The 25,086-nt window shown below is 42.8% G+C and overlaps 1 protein-coding gene across 2 annotated transcripts in view; it reads left to right on the forward strand.

The window, feature by feature from the left end:
• The window catches only part of ADAMTS12 (ADAM metallopeptidase with thrombospondin type 1 motif 12), a 345,960-nt gene that overhangs the window by 161,030 nt on the left and 159,844 nt on the right, over nucleotides 1-25,086 (forward strand). For both annotated transcript variants that reach the window (XM_038743882.1, XM_038743883.1), the window contains exons 4-5: nucleotides 16,745-16,941; nucleotides 21,563-21,646. In XM_038743882.1, coding sequence (XP_038599810.1) covers nucleotides 16,745-16,941; nucleotides 21,563-21,646 — 281 coding nt within the window. The remainder of the gene's footprint in view (nucleotides 1-16,744; nucleotides 16,942-21,562; nucleotides 21,647-25,086) is intronic.

Here is a 25,086-nt window from a genome sequence, read left to right on the forward strand (position 1 = left end):
AGTTCCCATCACTGGAAAATAAGAAATGATAAGGGTTATCAAATATTTCCCATCTCTTCTAAAATCAGAATAGAATAATTGAGTAGAAGAATCATTTCTATATTTGAAAAATTGAATGGCATTTATCTTTTATATCATGTCTGGCATTTAGGTGTATGAACTGTATTAACCATATGTATTGGAATACCTATATATGTATTAAAGTGTATTATGTTTGTTTAGGAATGTATTAGCTATAATATACTGCTCAGTATACAGTACCTCTCATATTTATTGAGTGTTCATTGTGGGCAGAGCACTGTACTAAGTGTTTGGGAGAGTACAATACAGCAGAGCTGCTAGACATGTTCCCTGTCCACAGTGAGCCTACTATCTAGAAGGGGAGATGGTCATTAACAGAAATAAATTATATGTATGAAAATCAGTGCTGTGAGGCTGATGTGGGGGGCAGTGAATAAAAGTTGGAAATCCAAACACAAGGGCAAAGGGAGTGGGAGAAGAGGAAATGAGGGTTTAGTTGGGGAAGGCCTCTCGGAGTAGATATACTTTTAATTAAGGCTTTGAAGGTGGGGAGAGTGATTGTCAGATATGTAGAGGGAAGGAGTTCCAGGCCAGAGGCAGGATGTGGGCAGCAGGTGCTCATTAAATACCACGAGGTGATTGGTTGGAGAAGCAGCACGGAGTAATACAGCATGGGCCTGGGAATCAGAAGGTCATAGTTTCTAATCCCAGATCTGTCACTTGTTTGCTGTGGGATCTTGGGCAAGTCACTTCACTTCTCTGGTCCTGTTACCTCATCTGTAAAATGGGTATTGAGACTGTGAGCCCCACGTGGGTCAGGGACCCACCCCAGCGCTTAGTACAGTGCCTGGCGCATAATAAATGTTTAACAACTATCATTATTATTATTATTATTATTATTATCATTATGGAGCATCTAATTTTAGGAAGTGATGCTTGTATTCCAGTTACTGTGTAGAAACCAGAATCCTGAGCATTTTTCTCCTGCCTAGAGTAATGACCCATCCAGGATATCACTGCTTTCCTAGAGGGTTTAAGTGACAGAGCCTCATTATATTTTGGGTAGAAGCCAAATGGCTGGTGCTGCCATTTCCTACTGAAGATGGTAACAGAATCTCAAAGGAAGTAGCCTCCAAGTCACTTGGATTGCACTATAATTGCTTGGCTATGTTTTCTCCTGCTCAGTGAGTCAACTGTTCCCTTGAACAAAATCTGATCACGACTCCCAGTGCCCCCCATTAATCAGTTTATGGGGAGGAGACTCCCTGGAGACTTTCACATTATGAAAAACCATGCTCCCAATCATGATTTGATTGGGTATAGATTTAGATTTGATGGTTTCCAGTTGCTTCACTGTGTTGTTGTGACATCGGTGGGTACTATGACTGTCCCTAGTTCCACATGAATGGCTGCTAGTAAGGGCTTTTGAAGAGCAGAGGAATTAAATACCTACAGGTATAATTTCCAGGGGATTTGATGGAGTTTTAAGTGGGAAGTTTCTCTGAAGTGGGGTTAAATTTCAATCAAGGCTAATTATATTGCTGTTTGTTTACTCTTTACTGACATGTTACCCACCATGGTGGACTGAGCTACCCAGTAATTACACTTAAAGATTCCATGGTGGGTGAAGGAAAGGAATAATAAATTTGTTGGGGATTTTAATTATCAGCAAGTAGCATTGTGTCCGACTGAAAAATCCAAAGGGTATTAATAGTAAATTACAAGGTTTTTAATTAGTTCCTGAAAACAGTGATTTATATTCTGACAAAACAAAATAACTCATACCTTGTAAGAAAACTCTGTATTTAATTACAGTCTAGTCCTCTAGACTGTGACCTCATCGTGAACAGGGACTGTGACTACCAACTCTGTTAATTTGTACTCTCCCAAGAGCTTAGTACAGTGCTCTGCACTGAGTAAGCGCTTAATAAATGATTGATTAATATTTACAAACGGATTCATCTGAAGGTGCTCACCTCAAATACACTTGTTTAAAATGTCATTGCCTTCTCTAGATCTAAAAAAAGGAAATGTAAGTGAATTTATAATTCTTGCAAAATGCATCAAAATCATTTTTCACATATTCCAAATATTTTTTCCACATCCATTCTAGCAATACATTTCATAGACTAATGCCGATGATCTACTTGCCATTTTCTGTTCACACTTCCTTTATCAGACTCCCTTTCTAATTTTATGAAGCTTGCAGTATTAATGGTGTTCTGATTATAGCAATTTTATAACTACAAATCTCATTTACATTGTATAAGATAGGATTTGGCATTTCTAAGGATTGTGAGAAACCCCATCATCTGCAGGATGGTTGTCTTTTAAAGGATTTGTGTTGAGGTGTCAATTGTGGTAAAAATTTCAGCTCATACGTGGGGAAATCTTACTTTTCTGCACTGCACTATCAATTTATTATGATGTCACTCACATGAAGTAGTAAACCCAGCAGAGGCTGGGTCTAAATCTAGTATGGAAACCGAAACTCAGACACTAACCAAAATGTTTCACATTTCACTGTCACTCATACAGTGCTCTGCACCCACTGTGCACTCAATAGATGTGATCGATTTATTCACATTCTCACTGTTCTGCACCACTGCACTCCAAGGCAAAGAAGGCACACAACTGGCAGGAATGAATGTGTTTGGCCCTGTGGAAACCATTATCAACCCATCGGTCAGTAGTATTTATTGAGCACTTACTCTGTACAGAGCACTGTGTTTGGTGCTTTGGAGAGTGAAATACAATAGAGTTGGAGGGCATGTTCCCTATCCACAACCTGCTTACAGTCTAGAGGGGGAGAATGACATTATTATAAATAATTTCTAGATATGTACATAAGTTTGGTGGGGATGAGGTTGGGATGCATACCAAGTGCCCAAAGGGTACAGATCCAAGTACATAGATGTCGCAGAGGGAGATGGAGGAAAGAGGGCTTAATCAGGTAAGGCCTCTTGGAGATGTGGCCTTAATAATGCTTTGAACATGGGGAGAGTGATGATCTCAGGTATATGGAGGAGGGGAGAAATTCCAGGCAAGACTAGGACATGGGAAGGGTGTCAGCAGTGAAATAGATGTGATTAGGACACTGTGAGAAAGCTGACACTAGAGGTGTTCAATTCATTCAATTGTATTTATAGAGCGCTTACTCTGTGCAGAACTGTACTAAATGCTTGGAAAGTACAATTTGGCAAAATATAAAGATAGTCCCTAGCCAACAATGGGCTCACAGCCTAGAAGGGGGAGACAGACAGCTAAGCAGACAGCAAAACAATACAAGTAGACAGGTGTCAATACCATCAAAATAAATAGAATTATAGAGATATACACATTAATAAAATCGAGTAATAAATATGTACAAATATATGCAAGTGCTGTGGGGAGGGAAAGGGGGTAGGGCAGAGGGAGGGAGTGGGGGTGATGGGGAGGGGAGGAGGAGCAGAGGATGGGGGGGACCTCAGTCTGGGAAGGCCTCCTGGAGGAGGTGAGCCCTCAGTGGGGCTTTGAAGGGAGGAAGAGAGCTAGTTTGGTGGATGTGTGGAGGGAGAGCATTCCAGGCCAGAGATATACAGCGTGGCTCAGTGGAAAGAGCCCGAGCTTTGGAGTCAGAGGTAATGAGTTCAAATCCCGGATCCACCAATAAGAGCTGTGTGACTTTGGGCAAGTCACTTAACTTCTCTGTGCCTCAGTTACCTCATCTGTAAAATGGGGATTAAGACTGTGAGCCCCAAGTGGGACAACCTGATCACATTGTAACCTCCCCAGCACTTAGAGCAGTGCTTTGTATATAGTAAGTGCTTAATAAATGCCATCATTATTATATATGTGGGCCAGGGGTCAACGGCGGGACAGACGAGAACAAGGCACCATGAGGAGATTAGTGGCAGAAGAGCACAGTGTGAGGGCTGGGGATTTCTCTGTGGCTATGAAGTCAAGATGATGGTCAGGACCAAAATCCTTGAGGGCTTAAATATTTAAATTTAAATATGAGGGCTGGGCTGTATTAAGAAGTCAGTGAAGTAAGGTCTAATGGGTCGTGGTGGTAAGGAGTTTCTGTTTGATCTAGAAGTGGAAAGGCAACCACTGGAGGTTCTTGAGGAGTAGGGAGTTGTAGAATGAATGGCTTTGTAGAAAAATGATCTGGGCAGCAGAGTGAAGTTAGGACTGGATCGGGGAGAGAGAGGAAGATAGGAAGATCAGTAAGGAGGTTGATACAGTAATCAAGCTGGGTTAGAAAAGTGCTAGGACTAGTGTGGTATCAGTTTGGATGGACAGGAATGGGAGTGATGTCTTGAAGGAAGAACTAACAGGATTTAGTGACAGATTGAATATGTGGGTTTTAAGAGAGAGAGAAGCCAAGGACAACACCGAGGTTATGGGCTTGCGAGATAGGGAGAATAATGGTATTGCCTATAGTGATAGGAAAAATGGAGGAGGATGGGGTTTGGGTGAGAAAATGAGTTATTTTTTGGACATATTTAATTTGCGATGTCAGCAGGACATACAAGTAGAGATGTCCTTAAGGCAGGAGAAAACACGAAACTGTACAATAATGAATGGGAAACAGGTGAGTGGGGAAAGTAGGTGCTCACAGTGCATTTTCTCACCTTAGATCAAAAGAAGCCTATACTGAACAGGGTAAATATGTTCTGAAACCAGTTTTTAAAATGTAAACTTTCCAGAAACTGTGCTTTTTCCAATATTTCCCTGCAAGAGGCCCTGTAGACCCAAGCTGCCTATGTTGTGCCTCAAAATTCAACAAAATATTAAGAACCCGTGGGTGTGCTTGTTTAGATGGGTAAAGAGGCCCAAGAGAAGTGACATCCAGGGCCGTGTTTACTCAGGTTGGAGCTGATAAATGTGAACCCAATTAAACCAGAGTCACCAGTGCTGTATCAGAGTCCTTGCTGACTTCCCTGCCTCCTGTCTCTCCCCACTTTACTCTGCTGCCTGGATCATTTTACTACAAAACTGTTCAGTTGGTTTCACTACTTTTCAAGAAGCTATAGTGTTTGCTCACCCACCCCCACATCAATGAGAAACTCCATACCATCAGTTTTAAAGCACTCAATCACCTTGCCCTCTCCTACCTCTTCTCCCTGGTTTCCTACTACAATCCAGCCCTCTCACTTCACTCCTCCAATGCCAGCCTACTCACTGTACCTCCATCTCGTCTATCTCTCTGCCAACCTCTCACCCACATCCTGCCTCTGGCTTGGAACGCCCTACCTCTTCATAACCAACAAACAGTTACCCTCTCCACCTTCAAAGTCTTATTGAAGGCACATCTCTTCCAAGAGGCCTTCCATGGCTAAGCCTTTATTTCCTCTTCTCCCACTCCCTTCTGCATTGCCCTTGCACTTGGATTTCCTCCCTTTATTAACTCCTCCCTGAACCCCACAGCACTTATGTACATATCCATAATGTTGTGGGCAGGGAACGTTTCTACCAACTCCATCATATTGAACTCTCTAAATTGCTTAGTACAGTGCTCTGCAGACAATAAGTGCTCAATAAATAGGATTGCTTGAACCGGGACTGTGCATATTACAATTATCCCTTCCTATGTAGATGCCTCTGTATTTGTATCTGTTTGAGTGTTGCCCTTGCTTCCTGTCACCCCACCCCTTTCTATCACCCCCGGCCCTCTTTCAATTTCTCTGTTATCCTCTCTGTCTTCCCTCTCATTTTCCTCCATGTCTTCTTTTGTTGTTGTTCTCAAATATCTGTCTCCCTACTCTTTTGTCGGCTGCCTTGTCTCACTGGTTGTCCCTCTCACTGTCTGTCTCTCTGTTTCTTTCACTGTCTTTCTTTTGCTGTCTCTCAATGCCCTGTTGTCTTACTTGGTCTCTCCTACTGTCTCTCTGTCCCTCCATCTCTCTCTTTCTCTATGTCTCTTTCTTTTTTGTCTCTGTCTCTCTTTGTGTCTCTTTCTGTTTATCTCTGTCCATCTATCAATCATATTTATTGAGTGCTTACTGTGAGCAGATCACTGTACCACGCACTTGGATGAGTACCTTCCCTCCTCACATCTGCCAAACTAGCTCTCTTCCTCCCCTCAAAGCCCTACTGAGAGCTCACCTCCTCCAGGAGGCCTTTCTAGACTGAGCCCCCCTTTTCTTCCGCTTCTCCTCCCCTCCCCATCACCCTACTCCCTCCCTCTGCCCTACCCCTCCCCCTCCCCACAGCACTTGTGTATATTTGTACATAGTTATTACTCTATTTTATTAATGATGTATATATAGCTATAATTCTATTTAGAGAAGCAGCGTGAGTCAGTGGAAAAAGCACAGGCTTGGGAGTCAGAGATCATGGGTTCTAATACCAGCTCCACTACTTGTCAGCTTTGTGACTTTGGGCAAGTCACTTAACTTCTCTGGGCCTCAGTTACCCATCTGTAAAATGGGGATTAAGACTGTGAGCCCCACATGGGACAACCTGATCACCTTGTATCTATCCCAGTGCTTAGAACAGTGCTTGCACATAGTAAGCACTTAACAAATACCGTTATTATTATTATTTATCAATTTTGAAGGTATTGACACCTGTCTACTTGTTTTGTTATCTATCTCCCCCTTCTAGACTGTGAGCCCATTGTTGGGTAGGTATTGTCTCTATCTGTTGCCAAATTGTACTTTCCAAATGCTTAGTGCAGTGCTCTGCACAGAGTAAGTGTTCAATAAATACGATTGAATGAATGAATGAGTTCTACTAGGAGAGTGCCGAGGTGAGGTTGGAGGGGGCAAGGTGATGAAGTGCTCTAAAGCCAATGGTGAGGAGTTTTTGTTTGATGCAGAGGTGGATGGGCAACCACTGGAGTTTTTTTTTAGGAGTGGGGATACATGGACTGAATGCTTTTGTAGAAAAATGCTCATCTGGACAGTAGAGTGAAGTATGGACTGGATTGGAGAGAGACCAGAGGCAGGGAGGTCAGCACAGAGACTGATACCGTAATCAAGCCAGGATAGGATAAGTGCTTGGATTAACATGGTAGCAGTGTGGATGGAGAGGAAAGGGTGGATCTGGTGATGTTGTGAAGGTTGAACTGAAAGCATTTAGTGAGTTGAATGAAAGAGAGGGGTCAAGGATAATGCCAATGTTACAGGCTTATGAGACTGGAAGTATAGTGATAGTGCTATGCAGATGGGGAGTTCTGTTTTGGACATGTTAAGTTTGAAGTGTCAATGGGACATCAAAGTAGGGTTGTCTTGAAGGCAGGAGGAAATGCGAGACTGCAGAGAAAGAGAGAGAGAGATCAGGGCTGGAGATGGAGTTTTGTGTATCATCTGCGTAGAGGTGGTAGTTGAAGCCATGGTTATGAATGAGTTCTGGAAGGGAGTGAGTGTAGATAGAGAAGAAAGCAGTGTAGCTCAGTGGAATTATTTAAATTCTTTTTCCCCCTAAGCCTAATTCTCCAGGGCTAATTCTTATTTCTCCTTAGATCTTCCAGGAAGAGTATCTCAGGTCATGGGTTCAAATCCCGGCTCTGCCAACTGTCAGCTGTGTGACTTTGGGCAAGTCACTTAACTTCCCTGGGCCTCAGTTACCCATCTGTAAAAACTGGGGATTAAAACTGTGAGCCCCACATGGGACAACCTGATCACCTTGTAACCTCTTCAGCGCTTAGAACAGTGCTTTGCACATAGTAAGTGCTTAACAAATACCGTCATTATTATTATTAAGGGGACCCAGAACTAACTTTTGAGGAACACCCACAGTTAGGTGGTGGGAGGCAGAGCCTGTGAAAGAGACTGAGAATGAGCAGCCAGAGACATAGGAGGAGAACCAGGAGAACACAGTGTCCATCTCTCTTTGTCTGTATGCCTTTGTTTCTCTGCCTGTCTCTCTTTGTTCTTTCTGTTTCTCTGTGTCCCTTTGTTTCTCCCCCACACTGTCTTTCTGTTTCTTTGCCTGTGTCTGTTTCTGTCTCTTTATCTTTTCCTTTATCTTCCTGTCCTCATTCTCCTGTTTTTGTACATCTCTGGGTCTCTGTTTTCTATCTTTTTAGGTCTGCCCCCGTTCTCAGCCCACTCTTTTCTTCTCCTCAAAATTTTCTAATACAAAGGGCTGTGGCCCCTGATCATCTGTTGTTTCTGCAGTTGAACACTTGCAAAAGGACAGGAGGTGCTGGTTACTGCTGGACATATTTTGCGGTGATCAATGTACTTGAAGTGACATTATGATTTCCAGGAGATTCCCCCATGTTTGCTTTAGAGTTTTAGAAACATTAAAGCCAGACTCTATTAAAGTGCAACATCAAGGAGGACAAGAAAATTAGGATCCGGTGAGGGGACTAAATCAGGGGTTGACTGACAGTAGCAGGGCTGAGCCTTTGAGGAATGCGATTAATAAATCATTTGCAATTCAGTTACCTCATCTGTAAAATAAGAATTGAGATTTTGTGCCCTGCATGGGATAGGGACTGTGTTCTACCCAATTTGCTTGTACACACTGCAGCGCTTAGTACAATGCCTGGAACATAATAAGCGCTAAAAAAATACCACAATTATTATTATTATTAATAAACAGAATTGGCTGCTGTCACCCTCACTGCAAAGCACGGCGCTGGGTAATTAGGAGATCTATGTGGCTTTATTTAAATTCTTTTTCCCCCTAAGCCTGATTCTCCAGGGCTAATTCTTATTTCTCCTTAGATCTTCTAGGAAGAGTATCTCAGGTCACTTAGTGACAGTTAGGGTGACTCATTCTTTTGAAAAGTTTGTGAGAAGAGCTGTTCCATCATCATCGGGATAAATCCTGACATAATTGAAGTAAGATAAGAATTAATCCAATCTTAATGAGAAACACTCCTTGGTTGTTTCTCACTCCTTTTAAAAATGGTATGTTAAGTGCTTACTTTGTCAAGCACTGTTCTAAGTGCTGGGGTAGATACAAGTCAATCAGGTCAGAAGTAGTTCCTGTCCCATGGAGCTCATTGTAAGTAGGAAGGAGTGCAGGTATTGAATCCCCATTTACAGTTGAAAAACCTGAGGCACAGCAAAGTTAAATAACTTGCCAAGGTCACCAGTCAGGCAGAGCAGGGATTAGAACCTAGGTTCTCTGAGAAAGGATGGATGGTTTGAGGTAGCACATGTTCAACAAAATGCATTCCAAAATCTCTAACACCTTAGTCAATCTTTCAGCAAATTAGTTTCCTCATCTGCTTTCAGCCAAATCATATAAACGAGCATTGAAATATAGATTCAGAAAGCATCCCCCTTCTCTCTTGACTGCAGGCTCACCCCTCTAAATAATAATAATGATAATAATAATGGTATTAAGCATTTACTATGTGCCAAGCACTGTTGTAAACACTGGGGTATATACAAGATAATCTGGTTGTCCCACTTGAGGCTCACAGTCTTAATCCCCATTTACAGATGAGGTAACTGAGGCACAGAGAAGTTAAGTGGCTAGCCCAAGGTCACACAGCAGACAATTGGCAGAGCCGGGATTAGAACCCATGTCCTCTGACTCCCAAGCCCGTGCTGTAACTCATTGTGGGCAGGGAGCATGTCTACCAACTCTCTTGTACTCTTCCAAATGCTTTGTACAGTGCTCTGTGCACAGTAAGTGCTTAATAAATTCCATCGATTGAGTAGTATAGTAGTCTGATTGTACCCTAAGGGCATGCTCTTAATATTTTTGATGATGATCCTTCCCCTCCCCATCCCCCGCCTTACCTCCTTCCCCTCCCCACAGCACCTGTATATATGCTTATACGTATTTATTACTCTATTTGTACATGTTTATTCTATTTATTTTATTTTGTTAATATGTTTTGTTTTGTTCTCTGTCTCCCCCTTCTAGACTGTGAGCCCACTGTTGGGTAGGGACTGTCTCTATATGTTGCCAACTTGTACTTCCCAAGCGCTTAGTACAGTGCTCTGCACACAGTAAGCGCTCAATAAATACGATTGAATGAATGAGTGAAATTTGTAAAGTGCTTACTATGTGCAAAGCACTGTTCTAAGCGCTGGGGAGAATACAAGGTTATCAGGTTATCCCACGTGGGGCTCACAATTTTAGTCCCCATTTTACAGATGAGGGAACTGAGGCACAGAGAAGTTAAGTGACTTGCCTAAAGTCACACATCTGACAAGTGGTGGAGCTGGGATTAGAACCCATAACCCCCGACTCCCAAGGCTGGGCTCTTTCCACCGAGCCACGCAAGATGCCTCATTTGTGGTCTTGAAAAAGGCCAGAAAGAGAGGCAAAGTAATGTGCATGAGAAAGATCGGCTATCCCGGGAGATGAACAGCAGAATAACACTGAGCACTCAATCTCCACATTTACCTTTCTGAAATGTATTGCTGCCCTTATGAATACAACTAATATAAGCCTCGTTCTCTGAAAGAAGGAGACCAATGTTCCTACTCTCCCAAGTTTTTAGCGTGGTGTTTTGCACATAGTAGCACTCAATAAACATGATTGACTGACTAATATAAGGGCACTTGAGCCTGGGGAAAGGAGGTGGGGGTGGGATGGCCTGATGTCTTTGAAGGCAAGAAATTAAAACCCTGAGTCAATGGAGGCCATTTTGGCTGAAAAATTCCTATTTCCTAAGGAAAAAAGAGTCCTTCAAGGAACAAATGTGTTGCTTCAGCCCTTTTCCAAAAGCAGTGATATTTAATATGATCACCCCTTAACATAATAATAATAACTGTGGCATTAAGTGCTTCTGTGCAGCGTGGGGGAAAGTACAAGATAATCAGGTTGGAGTCTAAGCAGGGGGAAGATAACAGGTATTGAATCCCCATTTGATAAATGGAGAAACTGAGGCACAGATTAGTTAAATGCCTTGCTCAAGGTCACACTGCATGTAAGTGGTGTAACCAGGATAGAGCTCAGGTCTCTTGGTTCCTAGGCCAGGAATCCTTCCACTAGACCACACTGCTTCTCACAACATCACATCTGCTGTGTGACCTTAATGTGTTAATGGACTTCCTCTCCATCTAAGAATCTATTTCCATATTTCCCTAAGGATTTTCTCTTATACACCATATTGCTCTGTTCATCCTGGAGTTACAAGGTTAATATAATCTCTTTTCTTTCCAAAGCAAAAGAGCTCAGATTAGATTTGACTTTTAAACTCATTCCCGAGAATAAAAAAAATCCCTTGGGTAGTCCTTTAATTATTGCTTTATTTCCTGGAAATTTTTATCTGCACAAGCTTGCACAGACAGCCATTACATAGATCAGGGTTTTCTGTAAGCCCCCCTTCCTCTTCTCCCACTCCTGTTACCCTGAATTGCTCCCTCTGTTCTTCCCCCCATCAGCCCCACAGCACTTACATATGCATCTGTAATTTTTTTTTAAATATTATTAATATCTGTATATCACCCCAGAATATAAACTCATTGTGGGCAGGGAATGTGCCTGTGTATTGCTGTACTGTATTCTCCCAAGTGCTTAGTACAGTGTTTTGCACACAGCAAGTGCTTAATAAATATGACTGAATGAATGAGTGAATGAACAGAATACAGAACATTGGAGCTCTGAGTGAATTTATTTTCTGTTCATGTGATTTTGGCCTCATTAGCAGTGCTATGGCTGTTGCACTGTAAAGGTAATGTTAAATTTAATTCTGGGAGATTAACAGTCACATACATATCTGCTGATGGTAAGAATCAGCAATCAATCAGTGGTATTTATAGTGCATTCAAAGTGTGCATATCAGTGAACTAAGCACTTGGAAAAGTACAATACAATAGAGTTGGAAGTCAGGATCTTATGCCCACGAAGACCTTGCAGTCTAAGGGGAGGACACAAATATGAAAATAGATTGCAAAAGGGAAAATTAGAGAGTATAAGGCTATATACATAAATGTTGTGGGCCCGGGGGTGGGGTGTCTATCACTTGCTTAAGGGGAAAGATCCAAGTGAATAGACAATGCAGAAGGAACAGTGAATAGGGAAAATGAAGTCTTTGGGAAGGCCTTTGGAGGAGATAGGATTTCAGCAATAATAGTTATGGTATTTAAGTGCTTACTGTGTTGTCAAGTACTATACTAAGCACTGGGGTGGATACAAGATAATCAGATTGGACACAGTCCCTGTGTCACATGGGGCTCACATTCTCAATCCCCATTTTACAGATAAGGGAACTGAGCACAGAGAAGTGAAGTGACTTGCCAAGGTCACACAGCAGATAAGTGGCTGAGCTGGGAATAGAACCCATGATCTGCTGAGTCCCAGAACGGTGCTCTACCCACTACTTAATGCTGCAGGCATTTGAAGATGGGGAGAGTGTTGGATGCGCAGAGAAATGTGGAAATGAATAGTCATCCCAAAAGCTCATCAGCCAAAAAGGAAAGCACAACATCTTTCCTAGCCAAGAAGCAGCATGGCCTAGTGGATAGAACATGAGCCCGGGAGTCAGAATGAACTGGTTTCTAATCATGGCTCCACCACTTGTCTGCTGTGGTGAACTTGGGTAAGTCATTTTACTTCTCCTTGCCTGTTACCTCATCTCTAAAATGGGTATTAGGAGTGTGAGCCCGTGGGGGACATGAACTGTGTCCAACCTTGTATCTACACAAGCGTGGCTCAGTGGAAAGAACACGGGCTTTGGAGTCAGAGGTCATGGGTTCAAATCACAGCTCCGCCACTTGTCAGCTGTGTGACTTTGGGCAAGTCACTTAAGTTCTCTGTACCTCAGTTACCTAATCTGTAAAATGGGGATTAAGACTGTGAGCCCCTTGTGGGACAACTTGATCACCTTGTAACCTCCCCGGCGCTTAGAACAGTGCTTTGCACATGGTAAGCACTTAATAAATGCTATTATTATTATTATTATTATTATTATTAAACAGTGCCTGGAACATAATAGACACTTAACAGATGCCTTAAAAAAAAACACCTTCATGTCCCTCAGTTGGCTTCCTGCCATTCTCTCACAAGTCATGGTTTACAGAAAACTTTTGCTAAAGGGGCAGAATTAAGCCCCTTGGGCCATGGGAATATGGAGACACAAATAGAGAAGTGAATTCAGTGGAAGAAGAACATATAGTGTATTAAAGACTCAATGGGAATCCTTTCTGAAATCTTTTCCATTCCTGCCCTTTGAAAAAGGCATTTGCTTGGGTACAGGTTAATGTCTGAGCAGCAGTGGTAGGCTAAATAAAATGGTATTCAAGTGCTTACTATGTGCTTTACACTGTACTAAGCTCTGGGGTTAATACAAGGCAATCAGGTTAGACCCAGTGCCTGTCCCATGTAGGGCTCACAATCTTAACCCTCTCCCCCCTCATTTTGCAAATGAGGTAACTGAGGCACAGAGAAGTGAAGTGACTTGCAGACAAGTGGCAAAGCTAGGATTAGAACCCAGGTCCTCTGACTCCCAAGTCCATGGTCTTTTCACTAAAGTGTACAGGATCTAACTGGCATCAATATATCTCTCCAGTTCAAGTTCCTATGGTTGCTGTGGGGTAGCAAGAGAGGGAAATCATAGTGCACCCCCAGGTATAGTGATGAAAGCAACTTTGACAGAGAAGCAACATGGCCTAGAGGATAGATCAAAGACCTGGGCATCAGAAGAACTTCGGTTCTAATCCCACCTCCTCCACTTGTCTGCTGTGTCACCCTAGGCAAGTCACTTCAATTCTCCATCCCTCATCTACAAAATGGGGTTTAAGACTGCGAGCCCAACGTGGGACATGAACTGTGTCCAACCTGATAAAGTTGTATCCACTCCAGCACTTAGAACAGTGTTTGGCACATGGTAAGTGCTTAACCAATGCCATAAAACAAACAAACAAAAAATAAAAACAAAATGGCCTTGCTGGAAGCAGATGGAGAGAATTCATTTTCCACGGTGGAGGTGGTCCATGTTGCTGGGGCCGATACAGCTCAGGAATACAACTCTTCAGGTGTTCCAGGGGGAGAGTCTGTGGGAAGGTAGTGAAGAGAGCTAATGGGAACCTAATCTGGGGTCAAGCTCTCTGGCACCAGTAGAGAAGGAGAATCGGTCTGTCACTCTCTCATGTCTCTACAGAAGGCTTCCTCCAAGAAGAAGCTATAAGAAGCTGCCTCTTTTAGGGACTGTAAACTCGTCTCTAGATGGTAAATTCACTGTGGGCAGGGAACGTGTCAGCTACTTCTGTTGTACTATCCCAAGCGCTTAGTACAGTGCTCTGCACATAGGAAGCACTCCGCCACTTGTTTGCGGTGTGACTTTGGGCACAGTTATCTGTAAAACGGGGATTAAGGCGGTGAGCCCCATGTAGGACAAGGACTATGTCCAACTTAGAGAAGCAGCGTGGCTCGGTGGAAAGAGCCCAGACTTGGGAGTCAGAGGTCGTGGGTTCCAATCTCGGCTCCACCGTGTGTGTGACCTTGGGCAAGTCATTTCACTCTCTGTGCCTCAGTTCCCTCATCTGGAAAATGGGGATGAAGGCTTTGATCCTCACGTGGGACAACTTGATGACCTTGATATCCCCCCCAGTACTTAGAACAGTGCTTGGCACATAGTAAGCACTTAACAAGTATCATTATTATTATCTTGTATCTACCCCAGCTCTTGGAAGAGTCTGGCATATAGTAAGTGCTTAACAAATACCACTAAAAAAACAAACACCATTGATTAACTGAACCTTTCATCCTTTTCTGCAGAGGAGCAAATTGGGATTACCATCATCGAGTGTATTTACTGAGCATTTCACTGGGTAATGGGCAGTGCAGAGGGAGCTGACCTTGTGCTGCTTGCACACTCCTTAAGGCCAGGTGTCCTGTGTGCTAACTCTTATTATGCTCCCCTATGCTCTTAGTCAAGTGTCCTGTACAGAATAAGTACCCCATGTAGGACAGGGACTGTGCCCAACTTAGAGAAGCAGCATGGCTCAGTGGAAAAAGCACGGGCTTTGGACTCAGAGGTCATGGGTTCAAATCCCTGCTCCACCAATTGTCAGCTGTGTGACTTTGGGCAAGTCACTTAATTCTCTGTGCCTCAGTTACTGCATCTGTAAAATGACTGTGAGCCCCCCGAGGGACAACCTGATCACCTTGTAACCTCCCCAGCGCTTAGAACAGTGCTTTGCACATAGTAAGCACTTAATAAATGCCATTATTATTATTCTATGCAGAAAATGTTTTAGAAAAATGATCCAGACAGCAGAATGAAGAGAGGGCACTGGAGGGGGGAGAGAGAGGAGGCAGGGAAGTCTGAAAGGGAATGGATGCAGGAGTTGACAGGACGCTGCAAGGACCTGGACCAGAGTGGTGGCAGATAGGATGGAGAGAGAGAGGCAGATTCAGAAGTTGTTGTGGAAGAAGACCCAGCTGGATTTGGTGACACCCTGAAAAAGAAAGGAGCCAGGTCACGGAGCTCAATAAGCAAATACGAGGTTAGTGGTGCCGCCCATCATGAGGGCATGCACTAATTTTAAGGGCAGGACAATTCGTAGCAGAAGGAACTCCAGCACAGTGTCCACATTGTGCCATCATGCAATGAATCAATACCTACTTCAGCATAAAAATAGTCGCGTCCCCCCCATCAAACAGAAACTTTACCCAAAACTTTAAAGTACTCAACCACCTCATCCCCTCCCACCTGATTTACTACTACTACTACTACTACTACTACTAATAATAATAATGATAGCATTTATTAAATGCTTACTATGTGCAAAGCACTGTTGTAAGCACTGGGGAGGTTACAAGGTGATCAGGTTATCCCATGGGGGCTCACAGTCTTAATCCCCATTTTACAGATGAGGTAACTGAAGCACAGAGAAGTGAAATGACTTGCCCAAAGTCACACAGCTGGCAATTGGCAGAGCCGGGATTTGAACCCATAACCTCTGACTCCAAAGCCAGTGCTCTTTCCACTGAGCCACGCTGCTACTACAACTCAGCCTCCACATTCAATCTTCTAATGTCAACCTACTCGCTGTACCTCAATCTCATGTTTCTCATGGCTGATCCCTCACCTCTCTCCTCCCTCTGGCCTGGAATGTCCTTGCTTTTCATATTTGTCAGCTGATCACTCTCCCCACTTTCAAAACATTATTGAAGACTCATCTCCTCCAAGACTCCTTCCTCGACTATACCCTCATTTCCTCTTCTCCCACTCCCTTCTGTGTACCTTTGCACTTGGATTTGCGCACTTTATTCACTCCTCCCTCAGGTCCAAAGCATGTATGTACATATCCATTACTTATGTTAATGTCTGTCTCCCCCTCTACACTTTAAGTGGGTAGAGAAAGTGTCTAGTCTCACAAGTGCTTATTAAAATGCTCTGCACATGGTAAGCACTCAGTAAATGTGATTGACTGCCCCGAGATGTTTTCATTCAGCAGAAAAGAGTGTAATGTAGTGAAATTTCAGAAAGCTACTTCACCTCATTGACTGTCTGGACTCTCCTAATGGTTCATTACTGCTCCTGAATTTATATCAAATTACCCGTGGCAAGAAGGTGTTTTAGTTCATGTTCAAGGTAGACACTTGCGTTTAAATTGATATTTTCTTCCTTTTCTCCTGAGGCACATATGTAATTGCAATAATGGCATTTGTTAAGCGCTTACTATATGCCAAGCACTGGTCTATCTATATATCATATACAGATAATGTAATATATATTATAATATTATAATGTTAATCTAATTAACTTGTATCGTCTCCAGCACTTAGAACAGTAGTTGACACACAGTAAACGCTTAGCAAATAGGATACTTATAACGTAGAATTAACTTCCTGTTTTCTGTTCAATCCTTAGATAGTTTCAGCACTTCCCAGGAACAAGAAATCCAGCAGGAAGGGTGGGAGAAAAAGCACTTGTCCAGCAGAAGGCTCTCTCGGCGTTCTATCAGCAAAGAGCGGTGGGTGGAAACCCTAGTCGTTGCAGATACGAAGATGATTGAATACCATGGCAGTGAAAATGTGGAATCTTACATCCTCACAATCATGAATATGGTAGGTGGGGTCCTCAGAAGAGGAGTCTGTGGGCCAGGGAAACTGTATTTTTACTGGTCTAAGGAGGGAGGGTCTTAGCCTCATTCAAAGGGAAGCAGTTTGGCCTAGGGGAAAGAGCTCGGGCTGGGAGTCAGATGAGATACCTCAGGCACAGAGAAGTTAAGTGACTTTCCCAAGCTTACACAGCAGCCAAGTTGCAGAGTCGGCATTAGAGCCCATGTCTTCTGTGCTCTTTCCACTAGCCTTACTGCTTCTCATCTGGCATAGAGCGGGAAGGTACGTGGAAAATAAATCTGTATTTAATAAATGTTGTTATTACTGAGTCCTCACTCTGTATAGCAGCCCTATTCTAGGAGCTATGGGAATGGAAGCAGAGCACAGATAATGATTCCTCAAAGAGTTTATAGTTTAATGGGTGAGCACAGATGCCCACAAAGAAAGAGAAGCAGTGTGGCTAGAGGAGCAGCATGGCTCAGTGGAAAGAGCCCAGGCTTGGGAGTCAGAGGTCATGGATTGTAATCCCAGCTCCGCCACTTGTCAGCTGCGTGACTTTGGGCAAGTCGCTTCACTTCTCTGGGCCTCAGTGGAAAATGGGGATTAAGACTGTGAGCCCCATGTGGGACAACCTGATTACCTTGTATCTCCCCAGTGTTTAGAACAGTGCTTTGTGCATAGTAAGCGCTTAACAAATGCCATTGTCATCATCATCATCAAAAAGATCAATGGTATTTGACTGCTCAATGTGTGGAGAGCTCTGTACTAAGCACTTGGAAAAGTACAGTGCAATAGCGTTAGAAGATGTGATCCCTGGCCTTGAGGAGTACAGTCTACAGGGAAAAACAGGGCAAGCAGTGGAGTATAAGGATATGAACATAAGTGCTGTGGAGCTGAGGTAAGTACCAAAGTGCTTAAGCGGTCCACAGCCGACTGCATAAATCGATGCTGTAGTGGGGAAGGCGTTTAGGAGAAATGAGGTCTTAGGGAAGGCCTTTTGGAAGTGATGGGATTTTAGGAGATTTTAAAGGTGGGAAGAGTGGTGGACTTGAAAAGTAGGAGGGAATTCTAGGCCTGAGGGAGGTCATAGGTGAGGGGATGGAGCTGTGACAGGATCAAGGTACAGAGAGTGTAGGTTAGTGTTAAATGAGTTGAGTGTGCAGAGTGAGAAGTTTGATGTTAAATGAGTTGAGTGTGCAGAATGTTCATTTATTCAATTGTATTTATTGAGTGCTTACTGTACTAAGCGCTTGGGAGAGTACACTGTAACAATAGACACATTTCCTTCCCACAACAAGCTTATGTCTCAAGGCAGAGTGTTCTGGGAGCTGTTAGTTCCCTAAAATAAATGAAGGGATTCAATACTTTAACACTGGAAACAACGGTTTGTTTTGTTCATTAATTCCTTACATGTGGTTTGTGAACAGTTCTTGGAACCATTAGCTATGGAAAATCAACAGATGGTTGATGTGCTCAAAACGAATAACATTAACACCAAGCCCTCAGCAGTATACCTCTTGAACTGTAAGAATGAAGCCTTCATTTTTGAAATAATGAAGATAAGAAAATTATTTTGGGTCATCTCCGGTCACCCACTTATCCTCAAACTTGATTATGTTCAAAACAAAATGGTATTTCCATTTAATTACTTGGAAAATAAAGCCAAATAGAATGCTTCTTCTTTGTGTATAACACAAATGACAGCAAAACATATGCATGAAAAAAAATAAAAATGACAGAAAGGTACAAAGCCTTTTTTGTTAGTAAATATGGTACCTGTTAAGTGCTTACTGGGTGCCTAACACTGTTCTAACTGTTGCGGTAGATATAGGTTAAATCAGTTTGGACACAGTCCCTGTCTCACATGGGGCTTACACTCTAAGTAGAAGGGTAGCATTTAATCCCCAATTTCCAGATTAGGTAGCAGGAACAGAGAAGCCAAGTAAGTTGAGCAAGCTCACACAGCAGACATATGACAGTCAAAATTAGAACCCAGATCCTCTGACTCCCAGACCAAGCTATTTCCACTAGATCACACTGCTTCTAAGTTCAAAGTATTTGCTAAGTGATAGAGAAACCATTGCCCTGAGAGAAGTCACTGATGGTAAATAACTTAATGGAAGAGGTGAGTTAGTGTTTTAAATTCAGTATATTTCCAAAGGTTGACAGACTTTATTCCCTAACGTTATCAGTCAATCAGTGCTAATAATTGAATGCTTACTATGAGCAGAGCACTCTGTGAGCCCCTTGTTGGGTAGGGATTGTCTCTGTTGCTGAATTGTACTTTCCAAGTGCTTAGTACAGTGTTCTGCACTCAGTAAGTGCTTAATACATATGATTGAATGAATGAATGAATGATTAAGGACTTGGAAGAGACAGAACAGTAGAGTGGGTAGACCTGATCCCTGCCACTGCTGACCAGGAAACAAATTTTTACCCCATTTTTAACCTGACAGGAATTAGAGGGAAATTTTAGTCCATTGGATGAAAGTCAAGTTGCTAACATGCGCCCTAAAAAAGAAAGATAGCTCAAATCTGATTTGTGCCCTCAGTTCTAAGACAGAATTTCATGTGTTAGAATGTTATTATGTTATTTCTAAACAAGAAACATAACTCTAAGGAAGCTATTTAAAATCTAGGATTCTGAGTCATATGGAAAAATGAATTCCACTTAAGAGAAGGACTGATATGGTGTTCATTCCAGTTAGGGTCTTGTAAATGTAGATGAGTAAAATGGAAAATGTTATAGACATGTTTGATTTTAGAGGGAGCAAAGATACAACATGATGTCATGAAATAGTATGAATAAAGTAGAGTTAAATAGCTGAAATCCTGGATGTTCTAATAAAAATGTGTATGTGTACAGGAAAACTGCAGTTAGGGACAAAATGCATAAGGGCTTAGTTGGGGTGTTGTTTGGACATGACTGGGGTGTAACAAATCACTCTGGGAGGCCTTGCTTGTTGGGGTGATACCAGGAGAGCTTTGAAGACAGGGAGAGTTGTGTTTTGGAGGATCTGGGAGCAGGCTTGTTCTAGACTTGGGAAAATGTGAATGTGGGGTCAGAGGTGGGAGAGTTGAGAGTGAGGTAAAATTAGAAGATAAGCTAGGGAAGAGTCAGAGAGGAACTTGGGGAGTAATAATAATAACGATGGCATTTGTTAAGCGCTTACTATGTGTGAGGCACTGTTCTATGTGCTGGGATAGATACAAGGTTATTCATTCAGTCATTCAATCATATTTATTGAGGGCTTACTGGGTGCAGAGCACTGTACTAAGCCCTTGGGAATGGCAACATATAGAGTCGATCCCTACGCAACAACGGGCTCACAGTCTAGAAGGGGGAGACAGACAACAAAACAAAACATGCAGACAGGTGTCAAAATCATCAGAACAAATAGAATTAAAGCTATATGCACATCATTAACAAAATAAATAGAATAGTAAATATGTACAAGTAAAATAGAGTAATAAATCTGTACAAATATATACAAGTGCTGTGGGGAGGAGAAGGAGGTAGGGTGGGGGGATGGGGAGGAGGAGAGGAAAAAGGGGGCTCAGTCTGGGAAGGCGTCCTGGAGGAGGTGAGCTCTCAGTAGGGCTTTGAAGGGAAGAAGAAAGCTGACTTGGCCGATGTGTGGAAGGAGGGCATTCCAGGCCGGGGGAAGGACGTGGGCGGGGGGTCGACGGTGGGACAGGCAAGAACGAGGCCTGGTGAGGAGGTCAGTGGCAGAGGAGTGGAGGGTGCGGGCTGGGTTGTAGAAGGAGAGAAGAGATGTGAGGTAGGAGGAGGTGAGGTGATGGAGGTCATCAGGTTGTCCCACATGGGGCTCACAGTCTTAATCCCCATGTTACAGATGAGATAACTGAGGCACAGAGAAGTTAAATGACTTGCCCAAGGTCACACAGCTGATAAGTGGTGGAGTCTGGATTAGAACCCATGACCTCTGACTCCCAAGCCCGGGCTCTTTCCACTAAAACACGCTATTCCTCACGAATAGCAGGTCATGGTCATGATCAATGGTATTGAGCACTTACTGTGTGCACAGCACTGTATTAAGCACTTGGGAGAGTACAATATAAGAGTTGGTAGACACATTTCCTGCCTACAGGGAGTTTACAGTCTAGAGGGGGAGAAGGTTAACAGGATTGATTTCCAATCTGGGGAGAGTTGCTAGGAAGCCTTGAAGCCACCTGTGCAGATCTTTTGCATATTAACTTCCCTGTGATAGAATGGGGTCTGCTGGGCTTCCCTTTAATTCATTTCCTTTCCAAGGTCTGAATTAGGCTTTGAGATCATCTTCCTAGAGTTGTGATGATCCCTCAGACTAGTTAAATCCAGAGAGGAACAATGGGTGGTGCAGGTACTCTCCATTCTCCCACAACTGGAGCCACTCATGAGGGAGAATCTGTTAGCTGTCCCAGCTCGGCAGCCCCTCACCAGGCTGGATTCAAACTTGAAATGGGAAAACGTGTCTTTTTGCTGCTCCCTTGGAGTTCCTTCTCATGGTAATCTGACTCAGTGACATAGGCCCCCATTCGTCAAGGAGGATGTTTGATCCTGAAGGAGTTTCCCTTTTACTCGGTTTGAGAATGATTTACTGTGTTTTCTTTGGCTGTGCTGCAGGTCACAGGGTTGTTCCATAACCCAAGCATTGGCAATGCTGTTCATATCGTTGTGGTTCGTCTCATTCTTCTGGAGGAGGAAGAGGTAAGAACAGCGGTTACCACTCTCCTCCCCCCCCTCCCCTTTTCTGCCCTCCCCGCAACTCTCTCTTCCCACACTCTGCAAAGCTGATGGTGCTTTTAGGGGAAAATGAGGACTAGGAAGGGCTAAGGTTTGAAGTGCAAAAAATGCTAGAAAGCCACCATTTTGCCTCTATTTAGCCCAGATTGAAAGCTGCAAGGTCTTGTCGGGGAACCAGAATGAGCCAGATGGGGAGTCCAGCTCAAAAGACTGTGGGAGCAGAGACCATTACTGCCCCTATGATACCTATGGTTGGAACACTGTGTCATTAGAACAGGAAGGGCCCATTTCAACAGCCATCACTGATGGTGTGTGTACTGCCGTGCTGCCCTAGGCCTCAGGGGCATTCCAGCAAAGTTCCATAATCAATCAATCAATCAATCGTATTTACTGAGCACTTACTGTGTGCAGAGCACGGTACTAAGTGCTTGGGAAGTACAAGTTGGCAACATATAGAGACAGTCCCTACCCAACGGTGGGCTCACAGTCTAAAAGGGGGAGACAGAGAACAAAACCAAACATACTAACAAAATAAAATAGAATAGATATGTACAAGTGAAATAAATAGAGTAATAAATATGTACAAACATATATACATATATACAGGTGCTGTGGGGAAGGGAAGGAGTTAAGATGAGGGGGATGGAGAAGGGGACGAGGGGGAGAGGAAGCAAGGGGCTCAGTCTGGGAAGGCCTCCTGGAGGAGGTGAGCTCTCTGTAGGGCCTTGAAGGGAGGAAGAGAGCTAGCTTGGCGGATGGGCAGAGGGAGGGTATTCCAGGCCCCGGGGGATGATGTGGGCTGGGGGTCGATGGCGGGACAAGCGAGAACGAGGCACAGTGAGGAGATTAGCGGCAGAGGAACCAGTACCTGGTATAAAGCAACCAGTACCTCCTACTCTGTGCCCACACTTGGGACCAAACACTGAAAATTTACCATTTGACTTCAAAGTGGAGATCAAAGCCTGACCTGAGAACCATTGCCTGACAGTGTCAGAAAAATGTGATTGCAGGACTGAACCCCTACTATAGCTATGTGATTTTTTTTGTATGTACGTAATATTTGTTCTTGTTTTCTTCACCCTGATTTTCAGACCTCAAAAGAATTGTAAACCTGTTTTCTGAGAATGTACTGTCCTATCTCTTAGAAACTCCAAATACCTGGCAGATAAAGTGCTCAGAGGTTTTTTTTATTAAATCTCTATGTACTATAATTTAAAACTACCAGCACATTTATTTCACAGTTCCCACAATATTCAATTTTTATTTCCCTGATTCATAACTGATTGTTTTCTTTTCAGCCTGGTAATACTTGACTGTACAAATGTAACTGACAAAAGCACCCATTCCAACAGTGCCTTAAAAATAGAAATAAATAGGAAGAGATTATTTTTCAGAGCTGACTGACCTTTCGTATATCTCTTGTCTAACAATGTTTAGAAGAAACAACTGTTTTCTCAAAGCTTTGAATTTTAAGCAGTTGGCAGCCATCTAAACATTGCTAGCTTTTCAATTACATTTTCCAAGTCTATTCATTGCAAAATGTTATGAGGAACTGTGTAAATCACTGGTTTGAAAAAATTCAAAGTGACCAACTTCTTCACACTTCCTGGGTTTTTTATCAAAGTTGGCTCTCCTGATGTCTTTCCTACATTTCCCTTTATCTATGTTACCGAAGTCTCTCTAACTTTAAGGAAATACTTTTTATGGTATTTCTTAAGCACTTACTATGTGCCAGGCACTGTTCTAAGCACTGGGTTAGATACAAAGTAATCAGGGTGGTCACAATCCATGTCCCACAGGGAGCTCACAGTCCTAATCTCCATTTTACAGATGAGGTAACTGAGGCACAGAGAAGGTAACTGAGGCACAGAGAATTTAACTGACTTACCCAAGGTCACAGAGCCGACAAGTGTCAGAGCTGGGATTAGAACTCAGGTCCTTCTGATTCCCAGGCCCATGCTTTATCCACTAGGCTATGTTACTTCTCATTTTTACTTCATTTTTTAAACTTGTTTCACCATCTTTTTTTCTTTTCACTCTCCTTTTGCTTTGCTATCTTTCATTTTTGCTTCAGTATCCTTTTTATTCGTGCTTCACTTTCCATTTTGATTCTTGCTTCACTATCTTTTAAAAAATAATTTGTTTTATTATTCCTCTTCAGTATTCCTGGGTTATCATAAGAAGCCAAGGCTGATGGTAACTTTCCCATTTATTCTTCTATCTCTCTGTATTTATTCAGAGAATACCTTACCTTTCCTCGAGGGTAAAGATCATGTCTACCAATTCTTTTGTGATGTTCTCTCCCAAGCACTTGGTACAGTGCTGTATACACAGTAAGCACTCAATAAATACCATTTATTGATTAAATCAACTGAATATGCCTAGGCATCCCTTACCAAGAAGTACATTGTTGAGCTTTTTAAAAATATTTTTAAGTATATTTTTCAAGTATATTATATGCTGTTTTACCACACTCTTCCCTCGAATGAAAAGATTTGATTTTTCAATGAGATCACACAGCTTGATGCTGGCAGAAGCATAACAAGGGGAAAAAAAACCAACTCCATAGCCTCACTTTAGTAGTAAATCTTTATAATGTCATCCTGGATTCAGAATATGTCACAGTTGAACCTCTCTTCATTCTGTCCATTTTGTTTCTTGCTATTCATTGTCACATCATCCAGGTTCCAAAGAACACGCTCTGGATCTTAGAGTTTGAGTCACTGGGTCTGTGATTTCCCTCCTCTGCATTCTCAGCTAGACTTCTTTCTTCTCAGCTGCTTCATCATGATACTGTGCACTCATCCTCCTCCATTCCAGACCCTGCTAATTATGTATCTTTCACATTCTTTTCAGTCACCAACAAAGAACTGACAGGTGCGTTTGGGTAAAATTTGACCAATTCCCGTACACTCTAAAGCCTTGCACAATTTGTCATGGGAGATGTGCCAGGGCATTAAATAATGGCACCTGTCCCGTTTCCAGCACTAGAGACATGTCTCTAGTGGTCCAGGAGTTTGAGCAGTGAGGAGGAATTTAAAGACTGGAAAGAACAGAGGTACATGCCCTCCTAACACTAATTCTTTTGCTCTCTAAGTATTCTAAGAAGTTCTCAAATACTTTATATAAGATTTCAGGAGGGTAAGGAACTCCAATCTCAAAACTCCATGACTGAAAATATTGTGGCATTCAAACAAAAGGTATGAGTTGGTTCTGCTTGCAGTTCAGGGCCTAAGTTGGGGCAATGCCCTCCTAACACTAATTCTTTTGCTCTCTAAGGATTCTAAGAAGTTCTCAAATAGTTTATAAAAGATTTCAGGAGGGTTAGGAACTACAATCTCAAAACTCTATGACTTTAAAAATATTGTGGCATTCAGACAAAAGGTATGAGTTGGTTCTGCTTG

Source organism: Tachyglossus aculeatus, chromosome 3, assembly GCF_015852505.1.
Source record: "Tachyglossus aculeatus isolate mTacAcu1 chromosome 3, mTacAcu1.pri, whole genome shotgun sequence".
Taxonomy (NCBI): Eukaryota; Metazoa; Chordata; class Mammalia; order Monotremata; family Tachyglossidae; genus Tachyglossus; species Tachyglossus aculeatus.